Source organism: Asterias rubens, chromosome 5, assembly GCF_902459465.1.
Source record: "Asterias rubens chromosome 5, eAstRub1.3, whole genome shotgun sequence".
In the NCBI taxonomy this organism is placed as follows: domain Eukaryota; kingdom Metazoa; phylum Echinodermata; class Asteroidea; order Forcipulatida; family Asteriidae; genus Asterias; species Asterias rubens.
Genome location: NC_047066.1, coordinates 4,676,308 through 4,701,284, shown reverse-complemented (window position 1 = coordinate 4,701,284; position 24,977 = coordinate 4,676,308). Strand labels below are relative to the sequence as shown.

The window sequence follows — 24,977 nt, the reverse complement described above, 5'->3', positions numbered from 1 at the left end:
GCCATTTAGTGACATTCAGTAACATTTATTTCAATTCTGTCATACAATATAGCCTTTAGAGGTATGATATATTACTATAGGTACACAATGGTTCAAAAATAAGCAGCAATTTAAAGAACATTTTAGGTATAAGGTTAAGCGAGATGCTTTTGTTCCCTAACCTATGGACAGATAAACACTTGGTATACGATTTCGTTGATCGGTTATGCAATCATGTTTGTATAAAATTTAATTGTAAGTGTGGCGTGATTTGACTGTGGCCCCAGTGTGATTATCAGTAGCCTATATAAGTTGCATTGAGCCATTTTAATGACTAGCTTGCAAGGTTGTCGAGACTTTGGAACCAATTTTAGAGCTCAATCTGCGGCAGTGAAGTTTATAACGACAGGTCTCCTTGATCCACTATAAAGCAAAAGTAGTAATCCCTGCCGATTTCCCCGCCCAGGCAGTTCTTTTTAGAACTGATAGAAGTTTCCCGAATTCTGGAAATCTACTAGAAGTAGTGGAATATAGACACGTTCCCTAGAGAACATAAATATATAATATACACGAAATGTTACCCAAACCAATTTATACATTGATACCTCGCCATGCAACGCCAAGTAGACTTGGCTTTTAAAATACGCAAATCTCGAGGTCTCGTATCGGAATTACAAGTTGGTTAATCCTGCATGCCCGTCTTGACGGTCGCAGCTACCCTGCAGGAAAATAAACGTATAGCTCTAATGACGTGGATGACATTTTCTCTGGATTTCTTCCAACATTTGTGATCGGTAGGTTAGGTATCCTCGGGATTCAAAATTGGAAACCGCTGCTGCCAGTAGGGCGGTACAACCTCGTGCATGATGAGAGCGTGAGCTACTGCTTTGATCGTTTCGCTGTCTTGTTTTGCTGGCATAATTTCTTTCTACTTTTCATTTGACGAACGAGCGATATTATTTCGAACCGCATGAATTAATGTCTGACAACTTTAGGAGCCGTACCCGAAAACTGTAAATTTACATTGCCTCGAAAACAATTAAAGATAGATAGTCCACGGAGCCACCAGCAGACATTAATTTACAGGACTCGATGGTCTTCAGACTGCCAATAGGTGGCGCCCTTCAATATTGACTATCGCACTTGATCTATCAGAGCATGATCAGAGAGCGCGCGGTTTCATCTGCAAAGAAGTATTAGGTATGCTACACTTCGTCACAGGTGAAACTTATGAATTGTGGGATAAATGCTCGAATGCAGAATTACAAAAATTAATAGAATTCACGGCACTTTCAATCTGAACTAAGGTATGCTTAATTGGGTGGCGCGGTGCTGCCAATCAATTACCATTACCGCCCAACAACAGGTGTTAGGAACCTGCTGGGAATTGTTGGGTGTGTGCGTGTTCCTTCCTCCATGGTGTAATGATAGCCCTTGGGGCCTTGCTTTGGTCCAAGCATAGAAAAAATTTAGGCCAAAGCTCGTATACAATACTTTGGGCTACATTATATCAAATTTTGAGTGCAGGGATCTTGGTTACACTGCAATCGAAAGGCAATGTTATTCTCCCTAAATTGTTTTGGGGCTGAGCTTTTATTATTTAATATTAATGCAATGTACACAACATAATTATTTTAAAATGTTTTAGAAATAGTGATATAGCTAGAACAAAATAGTAATCCGAGCTTGAAACCACAATAAAACAATCATTACAATGGCTGGCATCTGTGATAGGACGTATGTTAAAAGAGAGCCATTTACAGCTCAACAAGGTGGGCTAACTCACTGGCATGGTACTTATCTTGAGTTTCCGTGTTGCTCCACACGGTTGGCTCCACATGACACAACCAGAAACGACACTGTCATACATTGAAGACATTTCTCTCATCCTTGGTTCCTGTTAGAACAAAACATCTACTATTTAGCCATAATTACTTCATAATTGTATGCCCAGGGACAGACAGCAATTAGTTTAAATATTTGTAATATTTAGCTTTTAATCAAACAAATTAATAATACTTTAAGACAACTGGTGGGTGTACTGTACCAAACATTTTCATTTGGGGAGAGGTGGGGTGGGGGGAGGCTATTTGACGAACCATTCATTTGAGCATTTCGATCTCAAATGGGAAGAGGGGGTTGCACAAGGGTTCTGGGGTGGTTACGCCACTACAGACCACCCAACTTTCATTTTCCATCTTGGAACTTAAATATTTCCCACGTACCTCCCTACCAGACCTGTCCAATCACCTAATCTCCACCACAGCCTGCCAGGATCCAGCGAGTACATCCACGCTGCAGCCAGACAGTCGGAAAGCCAACAGCACCACTTTGTGACACGGCACCGCGGTGAGATTCCTGCCATAAGAAGTACACCCAGGCTGATTGAGATCTCAGACGTACGGAGTATCACCATGGACTCGGACTGTGTGGCATCCTCGGCCGATAGAGGCAACCAAGAATTCCGATTCAGTGATGGTCCTACTATGGAGGAACTGTACGTTTATCAAAATGCAAAAACGTTTAAACATCATGGATACAACAACTTATTTGAAACTTCTTGTTAAAAAAGTTATTAGCTTGAAGCTTGACGCTTTTTCTTGAAGATTTTAGCCTCTGAGAAATACTGTGCTAGGGTTGAAGCTGTGCCAGTCTGCAGTTTGATAAAAGTACCCATGTACACTGTTGGGTCTGTACACAGGTGCCAGCATACACAACCCTAGTGAGTTGAATGGTTTCAAATGGTTGGTTAGCTCACTGGAAAATGATACTCGGGAGTAGAACTAAGAAGTTATATGGCTAAAAGTGACCCGATCCTATCCAATAGATTTGTAATTGTATGTACTTATAGAGACCATAGTGGCCTGAAAAAGACTTGTAAAAAATGCAGACACTGGACATAAAATGGCTGGAAGATCCAACCTACTTCTACTCGACCAAAAAGGTCAAAGCAAAGGTCATGGCCTGAATTGACATTTCCCAATGTAAAAAACAAAACTGAATTTTGGTTTTATATGTTTTTGGTTTTTTTCAGACACTTTTACATAAACAAATATTATTTCAACAAGTCAACAACAAAACCATGTCTGGGGAAATAGTTAAGTGATGATTATAGTATACATAAATGAATGGTCTCTAAAGTTTTCTAATGAGCTTAATCTAGTTAATTATTATAAGTGCTGCCTTTGATTTCTTATCTGATTAGGAGATCTGTCCAAGCTGATTTTGCCAAGCAGAGAGATTGGGATCAGTTCCATCAACCAAGAAATCTACTGCTAGCAATGGTAAGCTCTTGGCTTTAGGTCCCGGCAGCCGATTCCATGAAAGAAGTGCACAATTTACGCCATAAATGTTGCGCAAGTGGACTTGCGCCATGGCTATATGTTTTATGAAAACAGCACCAGAGCCCAAGCACAAAAATATTTAAGCACAAAACAATGATTCTACAAGTCAAATTATAAATATGGTTACCGGCGAAAATACAATGTCTCATGTACCATTTATGACTGACTTGTTGAGCAATATTGTCTGCTAATTAGAAACTGTTTTGCACCCATAAAGAAGTGGTTTTTTTTTTCTTGTTTTCTTTTTCTTCAATTGGAATGTATCAAAGACTTCTTACTGTACTGATGTAAGGGATCAGCAGTGTCTATATTTAGGAGTAATTTAACTGACTATTATAACATTTACAATTATATAACTGACATACAGATCCTTGTCATTTGATTGGTGGAACTTACTTCACGTGACATTCACTATTACTCCAATCCGCACCGGCGATGAAAAAGACCTATTCACCCATGGGAAATAGCATTTCCCATTCAACAGTTAGGATCATCCTTGTTCCCAATGTTTTTGAGCAGTACAGCGCCGCCGCGCCGCTGCTAAAACATAGGAGCACCTGTGCAAAAGGTTGTGATCCGATTTGTGCATTGTTGTCGCTACGCGGCGCTATATTATTTTTGGTTGTCAGTAATTTGTGTGATTTTTCATAATGTTATACTTTTAAAATACATCAAATGACAAGGATCTATATTTCAGTTATATAAAACAAATATTGAGTGGCTTTAATCACAAATATTGAGTGGCTTTAATCCATGGATTGGAAGGAATATTATCGCTCGGTAAAATTTGGACTGTTTTTTACCTTGCGATAATATTCCTCCCATTCCACTCTGAGTCACTCAATATTTGTATACTATCATCTTTTTGGTTTTCCTTCTTTATTTCACAGATTGGTGAAGTTGGTGAAGTCTCAGAGCTTTTGTAAGTTCATATGAATTTCAACAAAATAAAATATCTACTTTAGAGATCGGAAAGTTCTATTCTGTTAGATATTTTATTTTTTTGCAATGGTGACTTTATATAGTTGGCTTTTCATATATGAGAAAGGTAAATACAAAGGTCATCATTGACATCTCTTTGATCATGGCTACTTTTTACATTACACCCTTATGAATTATTTATGCTAGAACTCTCAAAAGAGGGATTTTATCCTTAGCATTTACTTACAACCTCAGCATTTACGTACAAAATTCTCATACATTAAACATTTAAGTTAAAGGAATAGATAACACTTGTTCTCTTTTTTTTTATTGAATTTAATAATCTATTTTACTGTGGGTCAATCACAATGGTGGAGATTTTGCAAACAGTAAAATCCAAGCATTTCTTTCTTCAAAGTTCACACATTTATAATGAGTCTTGTGCCACAGCACCTTGCTAGCCTTGCATTGACATAAATGGGTAGCGTAACCTCAAAACATATAAATACTTGTCAATGTTTGTTTGAGAGAGATTGGCTGTTGCCAGCTTAGTGTTTATATCCCCTTGTGGGAGTTTGTCGAGTTCCCTTGATGGGAAGATTATCTAAACAAACAAACAAATGAACGAAATCTGGCAACATCACATTGTAATTCATATTCCTTTGTTTTCTTCATGTAGTCAATGGAGGGGAGAATGCAAAGAGGGGCTTGAAGGTAAGTCATCCGATGTTAATAAAATTTAATTGTTGGAAAAAAAACTACATGTATTGGAATAAAACCAAGGATGCCTCAAAAGACAACTACATCACTACTCCACTACTGATTGCTCATCATGTTGGTTGAGGCAGTGTCTGAATTGGTTGAAGTATGGGATGTCTTAAGCAACACCCAAAGCCGTTAATTTTGATACAGCCTAAGATCAAAAGATTTAGTGTCGGCAAAGAGTAATGTCAACTGTCTGCACCAACATGTTAATATATATAACTGCATGTATTTTCACCCAGTGTACATACATTTTTCTTTACGAAAAATCAATGGCAGTTGTGTGGGTTTTAAATACTCGGTGAACTTCACTAACGTAGGCATCTTACTTTAATCTGATTTATGAACATTTAACAAGTTGTTTAAGCCTATAAAAGCTGCCACCTTTAATATGTATTGTGGATCAGCCCTTGTACACAATATTCATCCTATATTTTTCCGAGGGCTTAATATAGACCTGATACATTGACATAATCCAACGCCTTCTTAGATGTACTCAATTGACGTCATAGACTTTATCACAAATACTCGCTACGTACACATTAGGCTTGGAATGAGATGCATCCATGCTTGTGCAATGGGTATTTGCATAAAAGGTCTACGTGCATTAGGGCTAATTGTGCATGGTTTCTCACAAAAAGACAGTTGGTTTCAAGATTTAATTCCTTTTCTCCACAGATTGGTCGGAGAAAGACAAAAAACATCTCGGTCAGGAGCTCAGCGATGTCTTGATGTATCTCATACGGTTAGCGGAGAAATGCCACGTAGATCTGCCACAAGCTGCTATGGAGAAGATTGGCTTAAACGCCAAGAAATATCCAGCGCACAAAGTACATGGGTCCAGTAAGAAGTACACCGAGTATGAATGAGTGAGTTTCTACATCCTACTTGACGACGATCAGATGGTTGGCCTCAAGGGTGACATTGTACTCTTTTGAAGTCTGATCATGGAGTTTCCTTCCTCACCATGGTCTGAAACTCCATGGGAAACTTTAGGCAAGGAGCAAGTTCGAGTGTACACCATGATTAACTAAAGGTTGACGATTTTAACACGAACCCAGGCTGGTCCACCATTGGTTAGGTGGACCAGTTGGAACCTGCCTCATGACCATGGTTCTTCACTGGTCCAGCCTGTTCAATGTTAGCACTACAGTGAAAACGCGGAGGGGAATGGAGTCTTGAATATTGTGGTACCGATGGTTGACTAGGCTGGAGTTTCGCCCTTGAGAGGGCAAAGCCATTTCCATTTTGTTAACATCATAGTAAGTGTTGTCTGGCACCCGGTTAACACCCTAGAAAGCGCTGTCTGGCACCATGTTAAGGCTAGTTTCACTCTAGTAAAGGCTGAATAGCCCCATGTACAACTGGTTGGCACCCTGTTGACACTGGTTAACACTGTAGTAAGTGCTTCTGGCACCATGTAAAGGCTGGTTAACACTCTAGTAAGCTCCGTCTGGCATCCTGTTGAACCTGGTTCATGCCCTAGTAAGTGCCGTCTGGCACCATACCATGTAAAAGCTGGTTAGCGGCCTAGTAAGCACCTTCTGGCACCCTGCAGAAGCTGGTTAACGGCCTAGTAAGCGCCTTCTAGCACCCTCTTGAACCTGCTTATCAGCCTAGTAAGCTCCGTCTGGCACTGTGTAGAAAGAATCCACCTTGTCTGCTCTCTCAAACAGTATGATGAGCTCGCAGTGTTTGGTATGGGGGAAGAGATCAATGGCTACAGCCTTGACTGGTCGGAAGGGAATGCCTTTGTTGCGATTTGATACAGGACGACATAAACTAAAAAGAAGGAAGGGAAAAGGTACAATATAGTAGATAATTACAGTCACTGATATAAGTTTCTGGTACCTTTTTAAGTAGGAAACGTTATTGTTAGGCAGTAATAACAATGATTTTACCAAGAAAATAGAACTAGCCGTTGCAAACTGCTTGCCATGCAAAAGAGCTAATGGCCTGATGTTTCGACCCTAGCAGAGTCTTTCTCAAAGGCTAAGAGAGGTTTTGCAATTATTTTACTGGTAAGAGACTAGTGAGGGTATGAAGTGTAAGGATTATTTATATTCAATTTGACAATCTTGTGACAATCATTTATAGACAACTAAGCAATACATTTTTTAAGTACTACCCTTCAGCATTAAGGATGCGATCAAGTCGGGTAATTCTCCTAAACTTATTCATTTTTTAAAGTCATGAAATCTTTAACATGGTTATCATAAACAAAATCAGGAAAAAGATTAGATGTAAAGAACATTTTTTTTAAACTAAAACTGAAGAAAATTGAATACAGTCAAGTCAAAGCATTTCTTATAAAAAGACAAACTGGGTTTTAATGGACGACCTTTGGGGGACACTACGTGGCAGCAGACTTATTAGGTAAATCCATTGTTCTTGGTAATGACAGAGTAGGTTTATTTTTTATTACATAAACTTTTTTAAAATAAAACACATTTTTTAAATTATTAGTATTATAATAGAAATATGTTTCATTCTACACACTGTCAATTATTATTTTTGATGCCCCACGCAAAAATCAAGCAGTTCTTGGAAGTAAGAAAATGTCATTAAAAGGCAAGGTTTGTTACAATCCTATAAAAATGAAATTTCATTTCAAAAGGTGGCCAAGTTTTTGAGATAATGCCGAAAATCCAGAGCGAATATGTCCACACAGAAAGAATAGTCCCTAATGGGAATACCGTAGTATTCGCCGTGGTCAAGTGGTCAGACTGCTGGACTTGCAATCACAAGGTTGTGGGTTCGAATTCCCCCAGCTAACCGCTGATTTCACAATGACTAGAATAAATATTGTCGTCTAGTTACTGAATCACAATTTCTTGATTTGTGTAATTCACAATTTCTTGATTTTTGTAATTCACAATTTCTTGATTTGTGTAATTCATAATCATAGACATTAAACCAATGTTTGTATGAGAGAGATTGGCTGTGGCCCGCTTGGTGTTTATACCCCTTTGTGGGAGTTTTCCAAGTTCCCTTGATGGGAAGATCATTCAAACAACCAAACAATACACAATCTGAACAGCGATATCACTGCTAAATATTAGATGTTTCAAACAACAGTATTTCAAGTAGAAATTTTTCTAAAAATGCTTCACACTATCAAATGCTGATGTAGGCTTCTAATCAAAGGTTTTTCTTGCCATTGGTTTTAAGAGTGATTACAAAACGTATACCTTCCCTTAAAAAAAGTAGTCAAATGTAACATCAGCCATGATATTGATGTGATTTTTAGACTGTTCTAATGATGTGTCATTTTAATGCTCTTCTCATCTATTTGAGGAGCGAAGAAATACATAGTTGACTTTTGACAAGAAATGCTTGATTTTCACTTGGAGCCCCATATTTTGTTCTTTTTTTGAGGGTAGTAAACACTTCCAAGAAACCTTGCCATACATGTATCAGTATTACAAACAAAACTAGTATGCCAAAGACAAAATCCTTTGCCCATTTTTTTCGCAATGTACAGAAAACAAAACAATATACAGTGTATATGACGTTCTTGTATTTGGGGTACAACTCCACAATAACGCAAGGCTTGTTGCGGAAAATTACTGGACCAAGAATCAAAATGACAAAGTTTTAACAGGTTAACTGTCTTATTTGGCCCAGCACAAATCAGCCCCTACAAAAGTTTCCCATAGACTTTGGGATTTTCAATTACAAAACGAAAATGGCCTTGCCCTCTCAAAGACGAAATTCCATGGCATTTGTTGCCCCCGGTCTTTGCCTTGGTGCTCCTTCAAAAGTTCCCCACAGACTACATGTATAAGATAGTCTAATGAAAGTGGACTTTGCAAAACAAAAATGGCCTTGCCCTCTCGCAGATGAAATTTCATCTGTGTGAATCATTTTTGTACTTACTCGATGAAGTTGTTGATGGCATTCTGTGGGTTACAGGAGACGTAGACCAGCCGTCTTAAGTTGGCACATCGCCGTACAGCTTGGAGAACCTTGGGAGCTGTGGAAGATAGATCATTCCAGGCATGACATTCGGTTCATGGAAAAAAGTAGGATAATTCTTTTTAGTACAGGGGCTGACCTACTTGGTGTAGGGTTTAAAGGGTTTTGTAGATAAATTTTTTGGCCATGACTTGAATCCCAAACGCACTGTAAATGAAGATGTTGTAATATATTTTACCTGCAGAAGTTTCAGCTTCATTGATCATTTTGAGAGAAAAAATGAAAAACACAGAGTGATGTTTTCAGGACTCGAGTTGCGTAAATACCAGTACTGGTGAATATATTTTTGTGACATTGATTCAACTAATTTCTATTAAAAAAAATGCAATACCTCAGCAAGTAATATTAAAAGGGAAGCTTTCTACCATCATCATCTTGAAACCGTGCTGGGTTAATGTGAATCTGTGGACATCGTGTTGTGTGTCTTACAAAAAGTACCCAAACCGATAATAAGGTGTTAAGGCTATTTAATCACAGTTTTTCTGTATATTTCAAGGGGCAAAACATTCTGAAATCGAACTCAAGTAGGAAGAATATCATGCCTGGATTATTCAGAATGTAATGTACTGTACATGTGTAAATTAGTTATTTGATAATATGCAATAATAAAAGCATAAAAGGCAGTTGAGCCAAAGACGGAATGTTGTTGAATTATATGTGTAACTGTATGCAGTTAAGGTGACGTGTATGAACATAATCTACCCAGCAAGTAGAGATACGCCATAGAGTTATATATTAGAACTCGAGGGCATACTGGTGATGCTGCTTGCACAAACGCCACGGGACCGCAAGGAGACACGCGCGCCGTTCTGTACACGCGTTGAATATGAAGTATAGAAGAGTTTGCGGTAACACCATGTAATAATCTCTAAATGAGTTGGGGTGGTTCTGAAAAGAACCGTTGGTTTAACTCGACGTTTCGATCAGTATGCTCTGATCGTCTTCTGGAGAATGCTGGACTCTGATGCTGCTTAAGTACTGGGCGGCGGATTAGCTTGGTGATGCACGAAGGCGGGAAGTTGAACTCGATGATGCGTGGTGAAATATGAAGTACACGTTGGAGTTTGTGTTTATTCAACGCTACGCGGTGCTGTTTTGTCAACTTACAAAATGGCCGCATGCGCACATGCCAGGGCGCGTATTAAGCCCAGTGCGCCTCTAGTTCTCATATATAACTCTATGAGATACACATGGTGTTACCGCAAACCAAATAGACACAGACAAAACATGGATGAGATAGTTCAGACATTTGTCTGAATTCAGACTTTCTAGATAATCCAGGTGTATTTTTTCCCCTCCAAATTATATAAGTCATGCTCTTAGGTACATTTCTCTAGCACTAGGGACACTATTCCCCCAAAGCTCCTTGGGCTCCATTACTCCAGGGGTGTTCAAAAGGTGGAATACCCATCGTGTCAATGTACCTCCTAGGATCTGGGCCCAATTTCATAGAGCTGCCAAGCACAAAAATTTGCTTAGCGTGAAATTTCTTCCTTGATAAATACAGGATTACCAACCAAATTTCCACGTGATTTTCAGGATAAGCAAACAACAGCTGAATAACAGTAACACGCAATATGCAACAAATGGAAATTTGGTTGGTAATCCTGTTTTTATCAAGGAAGAAATTTCATGCTAAGCAAATTTTGTTGCTTAGCAGCTCTATGAAATTGGGCCCTGGATACCAATTTCAGACTTTGTTGTCAGCGTTGACGCTCATCCCTGATAAAATGACTTACGCATTCCTGGTCTTGGAGGGTCCACAATTCCAACGATATCCTCACAGTCCTTAAGATCATTCATGATATCTGGTAATACATCCTCTGCCTTGCCGCATGTATACTCGATATTGCTCAGATCTGTCAAACAACCCAAAACAAATTCAGGTTTTATCCAAGAAATAGTTTCACGTCGCAACTATGGGCTACTGTGGGACGTTAGGTGGCCAGCATACACAGCCCAATCGTAAGTGTAGAATTCCTCGGTAAGCAGCGCCATGAGAGTGCACCCTTTTAAGGTATTAAACAGGATTTGTATCAAAGCTTATTGATTATGAAGTGTTTACTAGACACATTTTTTCAGTGAAATTTGAAAACCTAAACAAACGAAAATGGCTGATTTAAGCTGATACCATTGCCTACATCCCAATGGACATTGGGTTGATAGCCCTCAGATTGGAATGGCCGCCTATGGCCTTCTGATATTAGGCAACCGCTAAAAAGAAATTTGTTTTTTTTTTACTAAAAATTGTGCCAATTCTGCCTACTCACCATTAGTCTTTGCATTGTAGATAGCATCATTAACAGCTTGTTGGTTCATCTCAATGCCTATCACTTTCATCACTCTCTACAAAGTCACGCAGAAGAAAATAACAACCAACTGGTAAACTTCTATGCACAAAAATAGCTAAGGGCCTGACTTTTCGACCCTAGCAGGATAAAATCTTCCTCTTGTTGTGCCATTTACAATGTTTTAAGATAATCTGATCTGGAGGTAAAAACAAGAAGGCTGTTAGCGTGTAAATAGAGAAACATGGAGTAATATTACAAATGGCCTATAACACTATAAACAATTTAAACGTAAGGTCCAGATTTCAATAGGGAGGTTTAGCTGCACGTCACGCGAGCAAAATCGTGAACGTGAACGTCAATAAATTGTGTTGTCTCTGGCTGACGTTGCCACTTTGGGCTTATCGCATGTTCACGTATGATGTCTGTGCGCACGTACATACCTGACGTGAAAAATAGTAACTTCACGTATGCTAAAAACGTGAGATTTTAACAACACAATTTTCTGACGTTCATGTTCACGCAGAACGTGTACCTAAACCTCCCTAACAGTGGAGGAGTGGCACCTGGGGAAAAAGGTGAGGTGAATATTAGGTCAACTTAGAGCAAGTTCGAGTGTGCACCATGGTTCACTTTAGGTTTCTTCCCTGGTCCCGATAGCCTATTCCATGCTATATTACGTGTAAAGCACAGAAGGGAACCAGTGACACTATAGTAAAAAGGCGGAAGGCAATGGAGTGTTGAATACCGTGGTACCTAGTTGATCGACTAGGCTTCCAAATGAGTTTTTCGAGTGAGTGCGTCACTGCGCATGTACAATGCTGGTCAATAGTCCAATAAAAGTGCACATTCGAACTTGCTCTTCGTTGAGTAGAACGTGTACCTTAGCTAGGGTGATCCCAATGGTTCCTGTACCACAGCAGATATCTAGCACAGTGGTTGAAGGAGTGGCTTCAGCCCAATCACCAACTGTGGTGTAGAGAACCTCCGCTGCAACAGTGTTCACTGAACGGGGAAATGAAAGTCATAACAGAAAAATTGCATCCCACAGGGTTAAATTTTTTCAGAGCACTTCATTTTTGAAGGGGCTTACTTGTATATGGTATTTTGAGAAAACTGATAGTGTAGAACCCTGACTTTGGCAACTTCTACACGCTAAAATAAGGCACTTCTAGGTAAAAATGAAATGGTGTTTAAAGTGAAGATAACAGTGATGTGATGTTTTGAATATTCTATAGACCTTTCCATTGCTGACAATCAAACCAGGCTGGTTGGCATGGACGACCGAACTTTAGTAAAACACTCAATAGTGTAAACAGATGTTCTGTCCAAATTCAACATTTTTTTCAAACTTTCAACTAAATAAACTATATCCCATGATTGTTTGCTTTATCTCTTCTACAGTCGTCAATATTTAATAAGTTCATATTTCCTCGACCACATAAGCTATTTTGACAATCTTTACGTCGTATGAATGGGCTTTACGTAGTTCACAAAAATGGATATGTTGGTGACCTTCTCTTAACCTTTTGACCTGTATAAACCGAAAGTGTCTGTAAAATGCTTTGAAAAGGCGTTATTTAATGGCTTCTAGGTTGAAATGTACACCTTTTGATGCATTACCATAATTACAGATCAAGAATACATTTTCATTCTGATTTTTTTTTCTTTTCATCGATTCAAACACTGACCAAACGATAGCCAAACATCTAGTATTTGTTTTCACAACCACTATGTTTCTAGTTTTTCTTAGAATTTATATATAGCTTTTTACAGTTTTCCAATCTCGGTTGGCAAAAACTCAGGCTGTGACGTTGTGATAGAAAGGTCTATACATACCTTGGAAGAAGGCATCTGGTGATATTCTGAACTTGAGATCCAGTAGATCTTCGTTGATATACTCATCTCCGTCAAGGTGACTGTACGAATTATCACCTCTGCAAAAAATATCACAGGACAAAAATAAGGATGTGTCTCAATTAAAGACACTGGACAACTTTGGTAATTGTCAAAGACCAGTATTCTCACTTTGTGTATCTCAACATACGCACAAAATAACAAATCTGTGAACATTTTTACTCAATTGGTCATCGAAGTTGCAAGAGAATAATGAAAGGTAATTCTGTTAGTAAAATTAAAAAGATACACAATAATGACTATTATAATGACGCAAACCATCCGCTTCATGATGTACTGGCCAGCCAGCTGATCCCAAGTTCTGGTTGTATGCGAATGCCATATGCTGCAACAAACCGATACCTATCCTCATTTATCCCTAATGCAATAACACACCACAATCTCAATTTCAAACACTAATTACAAGTTGTAGCGTCCAGTCAGCAGGTTTTATCTTTTTGTAGATACTTATTGCCTTTTTTAGTGGTTCTTCTTGTAATTGTTTATAGCCCTAGAACTGTTTTTAATGTTTCAATGTTTTTACTGTATGCGAGAATTTGAATTACAGTTTTTGAGATGAAACAAAGAATAATTAGGGTGGCACAGTTGGCTTGTGCGTAAAGCGCTCGCCTCTCACCAGTGCCACGAGGGGTTTCCAGACCATCCGGTTTTCCTCCCTCAGGAAAAAATCAAACACTTTCGATCTTGGCTGTGCTCCATGGTCATAATTTGTTGATGTGGCTGGCAGCTGAATGCGCCCTTGCATGCCTGCTTCTCGAACACGTTGTAGCCACGCCCATCGCAATTCAGCTCTAGCTGCAAGTAAGGACGATTAGCCCTCCAAATTATTATTATTATTCTTATAATTTAATTGAATAATACTAACCTCCTCTCCTCTGGTTGTAGGTTGATGTAAAGTGACGTCAGCCCGCAGCTTTTACCCTCACCCTCTCTAAAAAAGTCTCTTAGTTTCACTTTCTCTTCTTCTATTGCCTCCTATAGAAAAAAAAAAATAATAATTTCTAAAAAACATAAAGTAGAAAACATGTAATAATTTTAATAACTGAATTCAACTGAGTTTGACTAATAGAGAGACCGCCAGTATAGGGCTGGTTAGCTCAGTTGGTAGAGCGCCGGTTTGTTAATCCGGAGGTTGTTGGTTCAAGTCACGCTCCAGTTAAGTTGCATCCCCTTAAGGTGATCCCCTGGCTGCCGCTTCCCAGGTTGTATCGTAAAATTGGGTTAAATGGCTTCCGACTGGAATAGCTCTCTGTTGGTAGTAGAGCAGTGGTCTATTAATCTGGAAGTCCTGCTCAAGTCAGGTTTCTCTGTCAAACCCAAACTAATCAATTCAATACATTACAAAAAAATGGTGATACTCTTAAAATGCACTGAGAAATACACCAGTATGATAACACACAGGTTACCCAGCTCATGGGTTTTAATAGCGCCCTCGAGTTGCATAAGTTGTTTTTTTGCAGGACTCTTAATGCACCGAGTTTTGACTCGATTTGCTTTGACCAAAACCTCTGACCTCACGTACCGACATGTGACCTCTGATAACAACCTCTGACCTCACATGCCTCACATGCCTCACATGCCTCACATGCCTCACATACTGACATCTGACCTCTGATAACCTTTGACCTCCACACTCACCTTGGATAAATTCTGTGGGTGCATGAATGCAGCAGCCATTCGTCCTCCGATCATGCTAGTCCGGACCAGCAGCATGCGCCAGTGGCCGGTGTGCATCTGTTGACCGTAGCTCTCCAGCGATGACTCCGTCTGGATGTACTTCTGGAATGCGGCCACTATGGCCTTGGTGGCTGGGCAGACATGCGAGCAGGCAGAGGGGTTCACTACGGACACCTGGCCACCTGGACAATATCAACAAGGGTCACAAATAGTATTTTTAAATTTAGCTGGATGGTCATCATAAACATGATTATGATTTACTGGAGACACTAACAAATAAACAGATACATTTTTTTTTTATACAATTGTTGACTAAAAGTTCAAATTGATTATTACCTCTGTAGCTTCCTAACCTGAATCCAACAGTTTTATCTGCAAGGAGGAAAAAAAGAGAAAGTGTAACTTTTTAGTCAAAAACAATGATATATATATATTTTTTAACATTGTATTAACTGTACACACAGCCAACTATTCACATTTGCTTTTAATATGAAGTACACATTTACTTATTATATTAAGCACTTTTTCTTTAACAGTAACTGTTATAAACAACAGCTTTATGAAGTTGAGTCCGGCTGAAACCAAAATCAATCAGGCTTGTTTTACCTGGTTCTCTGACAATACTAACTTCATGAGTGAATTTGTTTTTCTGCCAAGCAGCTCTGTGTAATAGACCGCTGGCTTATGACGTCAATCTGGGGCGTCGTGGCCAAGCGCTCTAGGGCGATGACACAAGTTCTGTTATCTAAAGAATGTGGGTTCGAATCCTGGCCTGGTCAGTTGCGATACTTTTTCCGTGAGCAAGGCAATTTATCACCAGTGCTTTTCTCCACCCAGGAGTAGGCCTACAAATGGGTAACAGCGAGAGCTTGGGAGTAATTTGCGATGGACTGGCATCCTGTCCGGTGGGAATAGAAATATTCTCAGTCGTTAAATGCGCAGGAAACCCGGATATAAACACTGGCCTGATGAGCCTTATCGGCTCAGGGCAGACTTTACTATAAAGTGTCAATTGAACCAATTCACCTGATGTCATCATCAGAGTAATCTTGGATGCGCCATTTTGGTGGTCAATGTCAACATGCGTTATTCAGTGAAGTGCGCATTTTGCGTGACGCGGCGTTTACACGTAAACCTGTTGACCACCAAAATGGTGGCACAGTTGGCGCGTGTGACGTGCGTACAAGGGGTACAGCGCCCCACTGAATTCAAAGTAACACTTCTCACTGGCTGAAGCCCGTACACATGTGTGTAATTGCATTGTTTACTCTCCGCAATGGCCGGTATATGCAAAGGGTCTATTGGGCTGTGGTCTTACCTATTCCATCTACGCTCTTACCAACGGTAAACTCACACTTGTTGCGGTAGTTCTCTAGAACTGGCTATGAATGGGTAACAAGAGAAAAAACCAAGTGTTAAACTTCCAACAAAGCAGTGGTTACTTTTTTTTTTTGCATGGACCTAGTGGTGCAAAAACTGTTTTCAGGGTTTCCCAAAAAGCCCCTGCATTTCAATAACCCAGAGCAGAATCAAATTTACAACAGAAAAACGCTGTCCAAAACAATTTCTGAGAGCTCTATAAAAATGGTTGATTATTGTGATGTGTCTCAAACAGGTTTTTTTTCTTCAAAACAGCGGAACTCAGCTTTAGAACTTTAAAAAATATAGTTAATGACCTGATGTTTCAATTCTCGAAGAGTCTGTTGTGAAGGCTAAAAGAACTGTATTAGATTTGTATGCTTCAGTGTTAAAGAGTAATTACAAAAAAAAATCAATAAATAATTTGTTATGGTTTGTCAAATCTGCCATTTTGGAACTAAGCCAACTCGACCAGAATATTGGCTAGGATTTGGTCAGAACAGCTACATCACTGAAGCAAAAATAAACTTGTTAAACCAATGACCATCATGCTGTTTGGGGTCGCCAAAGCGCCTCTCAGTATTTCAATTTGCCAACAAGGGCACATGATTCCTATCACTTATCAAAGAACTTAAAAAACTGAAAAACTCACCGATGGTTTTATTGGTTCCAACTCACAGGCCATTCCATTGTGCTTTTTCCTGTAAAAAACAGTATTTCATGAATTAGTTTCTTTATAAACAGCAAGCATGCAAACATAATAAGAAGCATATATTCATCATAATGAATATGCAACATTGATATAGCAAGGGGATATGAACACCAAGCTGGCAACAGCCAACATACAAACATTGGTTCAACGTGTTTGATTATGAATTCCACAAACCAAAAAGAGTGATTATATTCTTTGTGAAATCAGTGGTTAGCTTGGTAGAATTTGAACCCATAACCTTGTGATTGCAAGTCCTGCGGTCCAACCACTGGACCCAGTGACGGTCATTATAAATAAACATTAATAATATCGAAGTCTGTTATAGCGCACATATCAACCAAACAGGGTACTCAAGGCGATGAGTATATACAAATTTTCAGAGAGATAGGTTATTGCAGTGATGAATTCTGAGACCCAATTATGTAGCACCTTATAAGGGTTTACAAGGTGCTACCCACAGCCAGGAAGACTGGGTTGAACCCCTTCTCTATTTGATAAGTGCACAGGCATCTTTTACATGCTATATACAACACATGGGACCAACGGCTTTACGTCCCATCCGAAAGAACAAAGCAATGGTTAAGTGTCTTGCTTAAGGACACAAGTGTCACGGCTGGGGATTCGAACCCACACTCTGCTGATCAGAAACACCAGAGTTTGAATTTGGTGTTCTTAACTGCTCGGCCACGACACTTCCACAAAAAAATGGGGGACAAACCTTTGCTGTGCAAGCCATGGTGTGATGTCGCCCACATTCTTTTGCAGCATCTTAGTCAAATGACGTAGGAATTCCATGGTGTTGTTCTGCTTGATCTCCAACTGGTCCTCATAAGGCTGTTTCCACAGTGGAGTGACCGAATTGTTAAGTCTGTAATTTATAAACACAAACATTACAAGTTATTATTAAAGGGTTTTGATACCTTTTGTAGATGGAGTTTTTAGCCATGACATGCATCCATAATCACTGTGAATGAAGATGGATGTAATATAATTTACCTGTAGAAGTTTCATTTTCATTAGCCGTCAAGTTTTTGAGAAAAAAAGTTAAAATCATAGAGCAATGTTTTCAGGAATGTCGCTTAAATACCAGGACTGGTAAGTACGTTGGACATGCTAAAATAAAATTTAGCTCCTGAGAAAATTTTTTTTCTGACATTGATTTAATCATTTCTCAAAAACTACAGTACCTCAGCAGGTAACATTTTAAGGAAAGCTTTTATCTACCATCGTTATCTTCAACTTGAGTAGTTCTACTGTAATTCTCTAGACGATTTGTTTTGTGTCCTACAAAAAAAGTACCCAAACCCTTAAAGGCAGTGGACACTATTGGTAATTACTCAAAATATTTATTGCCATAAAACCTTACTTGGTAACGAGTAATGGGGAGCTGCTGATGGTATAAAACATTGAGAGAAAGGACTCCCTCTGAAGTAACGTAGTTTTTGAGAAAGAAGTCATTTTCCACGCATTTGATTTCGAGACCTCAGATTTAGAACTTGAGGTCTCGAAATCGAGCATCTGAAAGCACACAACTTTTTCCTGTCATTATTATCTCGCAACTACGATGACCGATTGAGCTCAAATTTTCGTAGGTTTGTTGTTTTGTTATAGGTGTGTTATGTGTTGAGATACACCCAGTGAGAAGACTGATCTTTGACAATTACCAATAGTGTCCAAGGCCTTTAGGATACACATGTTATTACTGGGTTTTTACCTCACCTTCTTTTAAAATGGTCTCACAAACTGAGTAGCTTGAACAATGACTCCCTATTCTCTTTCTACAAGATAAACTAACCTCTCCTCTACGGGCAAACTCTCCTCTTCTCGTCTTCTCTTGGATCCCTTGGAGTCTCCTTCCGACTCATCTTGAGATCGCTTCAGAGCTACACTCTTGGCGTATGGGTCTTCAATTGGCTTAGCTAACTAATCAAGAATAGAAAATTTAAGAAAACAAATTTTGAGAGATTGCTATCATCACAAGGCCACGGACGGACACTTCAAGGCGAGGGCTACATTTAACTGATTTGGGATATCGACCCAAATCGGCTGCTGCCAGGGGCTAGTTGCCACCTAGTCCTGGGGCTGAAACAGGATTACCCTCTTCACAGTCTGTAAGGATTGGCATGGTTATCATCCACTAGGAGCCTGGCTGGTAGAGCAGAATGCAATACCTTCCCAACCTTTTTAATAGGCAATTATGGTTAAGTTCCTTGCTCAAGGGTACAAGTGTCAATACCAGGGCCCAATTTCATAGAGCTGCTAAGCACACAAATTTACTTAGCATGAAATTTCTTCCTTGGTAAAAACAGGATTACCAACAAAATTTCCATTTGTTGCATATTTCTTGTTACTGGTATTCAGCTGTTGTTTGCTTATCCTGAAAATCATGTGGAAATTTGGTTGGGAATCCTGTTTTTATCAAGGAAGAAATTTCATGCTAAGCTAATTTTTGTGCTTAGCAGCTCTATGAAATTGGGCCCTGGATTCTAACCCACACTCTGCTGCTGACAGCACCAAAGCTTGGGCTTGGGTAACTTGACCACTCGGCCATGACACACCAATTGCTTTCCCCCTTTAAGAAAATTTGAAGGCTCAAGGATTTTTTTATAGAACACCTTGTATCAGGAGACATTCTGAGAAATGGTGCGCCCGTTTACTATTCTTTTTCTCACCTTGGCTTTCAGAATCTGTCCCTTCCATTTGTGACCGTCAAGAACTTTCAAAGCTTCCTCTTTATCCTCTTCATTGCTTTACAAAATATGAAGAAAACAAATTCACTAACATGTATTTCTCGTTGTCATAAACGTCTGCAATATGGTCAAAATCAACAGGAAAATTTGACAAGAAAATGTTCCAAAACCTTGGTTAACAAAACTTTTGTCTAGTATATTCCACAAACATAAGTGAGATACACCAGGAATTTATTATATTTTTTTAATGCAAGACCAAATAAACAAATATTCATGAAGATAAAACATAGGATTCAAACTGCCTCTAGCTACCAGGCAATCTCGGTGGTCTAGTTGGTAAGACACTGCTCTAGAATTTCAAAGGTCGTGGGTTCAAATCCCACCCAAGTAATATGCCTGTAGGCTTTTCCACAGAGCTCAGGAATGTACTGAGTATACAGTGCTAACACACATCGATGTGTATGGGTAAAACCAAATTAATACTCTTTATCCAGGATGCAAATTTAATGAAAATTTGTCTAAACTCTGATTCAAATTAGTGAATTTTTGTCTGCTTAACCACTTAACCACACCCACTCTTTGAGACACTGACCTGAAGGTGACGAAAGCATACGTTGCTCGGTTGACTGCTTTGACCTTCTTAGGCTTCAACTGTAGATTAACAAGCATCTTCTTCAGTTGCTGCAAGAACAAATTAGTCATGTATATAAGCTTGAATAACATTTGATACAATGACTAGCAGTCAAGGGCCCAATTTCAAAAAGCTGTTTGGCAGAAAATAATGCTTCCTTTACTAAGCAAAATTGTGTAGGGCACAAGTAGAGGTGTCATGGCCGAGTGGTTAAGATAAGAGCATCAAATTCAAGTTCTGGTGCAGTCACCGGAGTGTGGGTTCGAATCCCGGTCGTGACACTTGTGTCCTTGAGCAAGATACTTTACTATAATTGCTTCTCTTCACCAAGGGGTATAAATGGGTACCTGCGAGGGTAGAGGTTGATATTGTGTATGAAAAGCCACAAGCGCCTTACAGGCAGCTCAGGGCTGTATACTCCCAAGGGAGCTGAGAACATTAAATGGATGTTATTGGTCCTATGACCAGGGCACTAATGTAAAGCGCATTGATACGGTTATTGTGAAATGCGCTATACAAGAATTTGTTATTATTATCATTATTACTATTATTGTTAAGTAGCATCAAAGTAAACCAGTTTCTGCATCGGTATGTTTTTATGCCAAGAGGCTTTTGCTAGCATGTGTCCTGAATCTTCGTATAGAAGTCATACAACCTTAGTACATGTATAGTCAGGGTTTACACAAAGTTTTTTGATACAAAAAGAGCCTAATTTCAATTTCTTTAATCAAATTTTGTCAGTAAAAATGTCAACAGAAATAACATGAAATAGAAAATTTAGTTTTGTGTTTAGAAATTGGAATACAATGTTAGCATAATTACATTGGACAAATTTCATATCGGGACATGACCTTTACTTTGACCTCTTTATGTGAAGGGAAGTAGGTCAAACCTTGCGGACGCTCACCGTCGCTATAGACCTTTATTAAGCTGCCTCCATCTTTATCTTGTTCCTCGCATCGAATGACAACAATGAATGCTAATAATCACTTTGCAAATAGGAACCAGACTATTTTGTTCTTCCAGCCTCGGTTTGGTAACATTGATATCAATGGGAGAAATTCAAGATGGTTGCACTATGATAAAGGTCGTCAGGCCTTTTGGGACAAGCCGCTTGTGGGTGCTATGGTCTCTAAAAGGTTTAAGCCATTGGACACTTTCGGAACAGAACGGTAATGGTGAAAGACTTCTATTGAAATATTATTCCATGAAATGCTTTACTTTTTGAGAAAACATTAAAACAATTATCAATTCTCGATATCGAGAATTACGGATTTATTTTAAACACATGTAATGACACGGCGAAACGTGCGGAAACAAGGGTGGGTTTTCCCATTATTTTCTCCCAACTCCGATGACCGATTGAACCTTTATTTTCACAGGTTTATTATTTTATATAAAAGTTGTGATACACGAAGTGTGGGCCTTTGGACAATACTGTTTACTGAAAGTGTCTAATGGCTTCAAGTTCTTTGTGAAATCCATGCCTAGCATTTTATTTATTGATACTCACTGCAAACCCAAAGTGCCTTGGAAGATTCTTTATTTCAATCTTGAAGATCTCTGATGTGAAGTGTTCTCTGGTGAGATAATGGTACGGGTCTGACTCAGCTTCTGTGGCCGATGATTTCACTGCAGATTGATCTCCCGTTTCATTCAATTCTGGAGCCACATCTGAACCAAGAAAGATAAGTTTCAAATGCAGTGAGTACTCGACTGTGTGTATTCATTAATAATAGCAACTCCATTTATAGCGTCTAACACCTCCAAAAGAAAGTCTCTAAGCGCTCAGATGAACAAAAGAAAAATTCTTATACGATGAATTGAACAGAAATGTTTTGAGAAGACTCTTGAAGCGTGAGATAGTGGTAGCTTGTTAGAGGGTTGAACATTGTTTTGGTGGCAATATTTTGTTTTTATTCTTTGTAATGCGCAGTAGAGTATACTTATATAGGTCACTGCGCAATATAAATGTCCGTATTATTATTATTATTATAATATTACAGATTACAAGGATGTCTTTGTTAGCTGATGGGGTGAGTAGATCTTTCAGGTAAGTTGGTTCACTTCAGTTACTGCATTGAAATGTTTGGAGAAGAATTTTGAACAGAATGCCAGCACTGATATGACGCCAATGGAGAGACGTTCAGAGATGTTATATTGTTATTGAAAAACAGGGAAACTGATAAGCACAGTCAACACCACTGTAGTCCAGTGGTTAGACTGCAGGTCTTGCAACCACAAGAATGTGGGTTCGAATCCTACCAAGCTAACCACTGATTTTACAGTGAATATTGTCATCTAGTTACTGAATCACAACTTCTTGATTTATGCAATTCTTCGCTGCACACAGGGTAGGAAATTTGAAGTAAATGGTTTTATGAAACAAACCTTTAGACTCTTTCTCTTTTTCCGTCTGACTTGAAGTGGCAGAATCCTCTACTGCTGTCTCTTCACACTCTGCAGATTCCTTTGTTTGGCTGGATGTTACCATGGGTACAGGAACCTCCTCTGTTGGCGTCTCGTCGTCTTGTTGAGGCGCATCATTGGCCAGAGGAACGGTGTCCACTTGGCTTGCCATTATTTTTAAGGATTGTACCTAGCACGGGGGTAGATCAAAATGTACAGTTGGTAAGAAAATTGCAAACGTTGTGGGTTTGAATCCCACGCGAGTACCTTTCATTTCATAGAGCTAGGGAAATTACCGAGTATACAGTGCTAACACACATTGGTGTACACTACTAGTAGTATGGGTAAAACCAAAATTAATTAGGTCATAAGTCTTGACCCTCTTACCAGCTCATGGCATGTAGTTTTTTTAATCAAGATGGGTGAATTTTACGGATTATTAATATCTCTGATACAATGCATGCACTAATTTCAGCAGTGGCAAAGCTGTTAACTTCATTTATCATGCAACCCTCATTTTTAACAATTTTTACATATGCCTCTGTGGAGTGTGTATTATTAATTTTTTTAAATGTCAAAATTGTTGAAAATTAGCAGGTAGAGGGTTATAACACTGAAAAATCTACATTTCTTTTATCCAGGCACTAAATTTTTTTTAAGTATAATTTTTGTTTTTTTATTAGGCCTATATAATTATAATTTCATACTCAGTACTGTCATAAAAAACTATTTAATTCAAATTGATATAATAAAATATATTTTTTCTAGTTTCTTCATTGAATTTGTTCCGTCCCAACTTGATAATCGTCCCAACTATAGTTGGGACTAGTCCCAACTTGAGTGTTAAAGTTGGGGTGTCCCAACTGTAGTTGGGATTTCTGTACTGTCGGGTCCAAACTGTGTAGACTTGATTTCAGGTCTGAGACTGCGGTTATTTCTCTGCATCAGCAGACTGCAGTCCCAAACTGTAAGAATGGGTTGACTGTTGACTGTCCCAACTCAGTGTAGTCTGTGGGATAGGCCTTGGTTGATAATATTTTAGCTGAGTGGTAGGGGTGGTCTCCTCATAGAAGATGGGACAGTCATTACTCTAGTTGGGTAACTCTAGCAGCCCCAACTGTAGTAATGACAGTCCCAACTGTAGTGGGGATAGACCAAATTTATTTTATAATATTTTATTTGATAGGGATGGTCTCAACTACAGTTGGGACATTGGTACAGTAAGGACAGTCACTACTCTCTGGTACCCTGCATTACTGTCCCAACTTTAGTTGGGATTCCAACTTTAACACTCAAGTTGGGACAAGTCCCAACTATAGTTGGGGTTGGGACGATTATCGAGTTGGGGCGTAACAAATTTATTTTTATGGAAAGACATGGGCCTCCTCATGTTGTTAGAATTGGTTTATTATCAAAGTTAATGACCGAATCATTCCTTCAGTGAAGTGTGCAACTTCAAACAATTTAAAACACTTGTCTACCTCCATGGTTATACCATGATTATACTTACACTTTCTTGTTGTAGTACCTAGTCCTAACAAACAAAAATTAAGTAAAACAAAAATTGGGTCCTACTACTTGCCGTCAAATCGCCGTCAACTCACTTGCGCCGTCAACTCGCCGTCAACTCCTCCAATATACATTTAAAATCCACAAAAGAAGCATAGAACTGTAAAGTATCAGCTCAAAGAGAATTCGCGAAAGTTTTAGGTCATATTTCGGAATAAAAATTGAGTTTTTTTCTCGTGAAAAAAATTATCTCGGACCAGCAAACCGTCGGCCGCCATCTTGCTTTTTCACATTGATTAATCTTGGCCCAAGATCATGATGTCAATGATTGGTACTTTTTTTCTATCAACACAAAGTCGTTTTTGTGAATGAATTTTTACCGAAAACCATGAGAAATATGTAGTTTAGCCCAGACTTAACACTTCCGTGTCCCATTTATAAATTTGTCATGTAAATTTAATGAGTTGACGGCACGAAAATGAGTTGACGGAGAGTTGACGGCAAGTCGGCGAGTTGACGGCAAGTAGTATTTTAGTAGGACCGCAAAAATTAAGTAAAACAAAAATTCCATTTCCAGTCACCTCACCTGTGCCCTGTGGCTAGCTGTGCGCTCTGTCCGGCATGAATTACATCACATTGACATTTTTAAATGAACACTATCTTCCATTTAAGTTATGTTTTAATGCTAGTTACTGTAAAAAGTAAATGTTTGATGTAAATGAAAGAAAAGTAAAGAAAGAAGATGCACACTTACTCTTTTCTCCGATACCTCCCGATTTATTCGTCTTCCACATGTGCTAA

At 39.0% G+C, this 24,977-nt stretch overlaps 2 protein-coding genes across 4 annotated transcripts in view; one reads left to right on the top strand and one right to left on the bottom strand.

Moving 5' to 3' along the window:
- Window positions 1-5,899, top strand: part of LOC117290247 — an 11,146-nt gene extending 5,247 nt beyond the window's left edge. For both annotated transcript variants that reach the window (XM_033771529.1, XM_033771530.1), the window contains exons 6-10: window positions 2,216-2,476; window positions 3,185-3,263; window positions 4,214-4,245; window positions 4,924-4,958; window positions 5,685-5,899. In XM_033771529.1, coding sequence (XP_033627420.1) covers window positions 2,216-2,476; window positions 3,185-3,263; window positions 4,214-4,245; window positions 4,924-4,958; window positions 5,685-5,875 — 598 coding nt within the window. In that variant the 3' untranslated portion in view covers window positions 5,876-5,899. The remainder of the gene's footprint in view (window positions 1-2,215; window positions 2,477-3,184; window positions 3,264-4,213; window positions 4,246-4,923; window positions 4,959-5,684) is intronic.
- Window positions 5,879-24,977, bottom strand: LOC117290246 (tRNA (uracil-5-)-methyltransferase homolog A-like). 2 transcript variants are annotated; one of them, XM_033771527.1, is made up of 18 exons: window positions 24,931-24,977; window positions 22,650-22,857; window positions 21,772-21,932; window positions 20,220-20,308; window positions 19,610-19,685; window positions 18,733-18,860; window positions 17,656-17,805; window positions 16,878-16,926; window positions 16,185-16,248; window positions 15,203-15,238; window positions 14,828-15,048; window positions 14,055-14,164; window positions 13,112-13,209; window positions 12,156-12,277; window positions 11,255-11,330; window positions 10,724-10,843; window positions 8,886-8,982; window positions 5,879-6,788 (listed from the first exon to the last, which is right to left on the bottom strand). In XM_033771527.1, exons 2-18 carry the CDS (start codon window positions 22,837-22,839, stop codon window positions 6,623-6,625), a joined length of 1,953 nt encoding a protein of 650 aa, XP_033627418.1. In that variant the 5' UTR covers window positions 22,840-22,857; window positions 24,931-24,977; the 3' UTR covers window positions 5,879-6,622. The 2 variants fall into 2 exon arrangements, with proteins under 2 accessions (XP_033627418.1, XP_033627419.1); XM_033771528.1 differs by lacking the exon at window positions 24,931-24,977 and adding an exon at window positions 24,763-24,919.

Excerpts from the sequence above, each read along its gene's own strand:
- LOC117290246 (XM_033771527.1), bottom strand. The coding sequence starts at position 22,839 with ATGGCAAGCCAAGTGGACACCGTTCCTCTGGCCAATGATGCGCCTCAA. Across the intron at positions 20,309-21,771 it reads CAAGGCACTTTGGGTTTGCA|CAACTGAAGAAGATGCTTGT; the intron begins GTGAGTATCAAT and ends TTGTTCTTGCAG. Across the intron at positions 19,686-20,219 it reads TATGCTTTCGTCACCTTCAG|CAATGAAGAGGATAAAGAGG; the intron begins GTCAGTGTCTCA and ends TATTTTGTAAAG.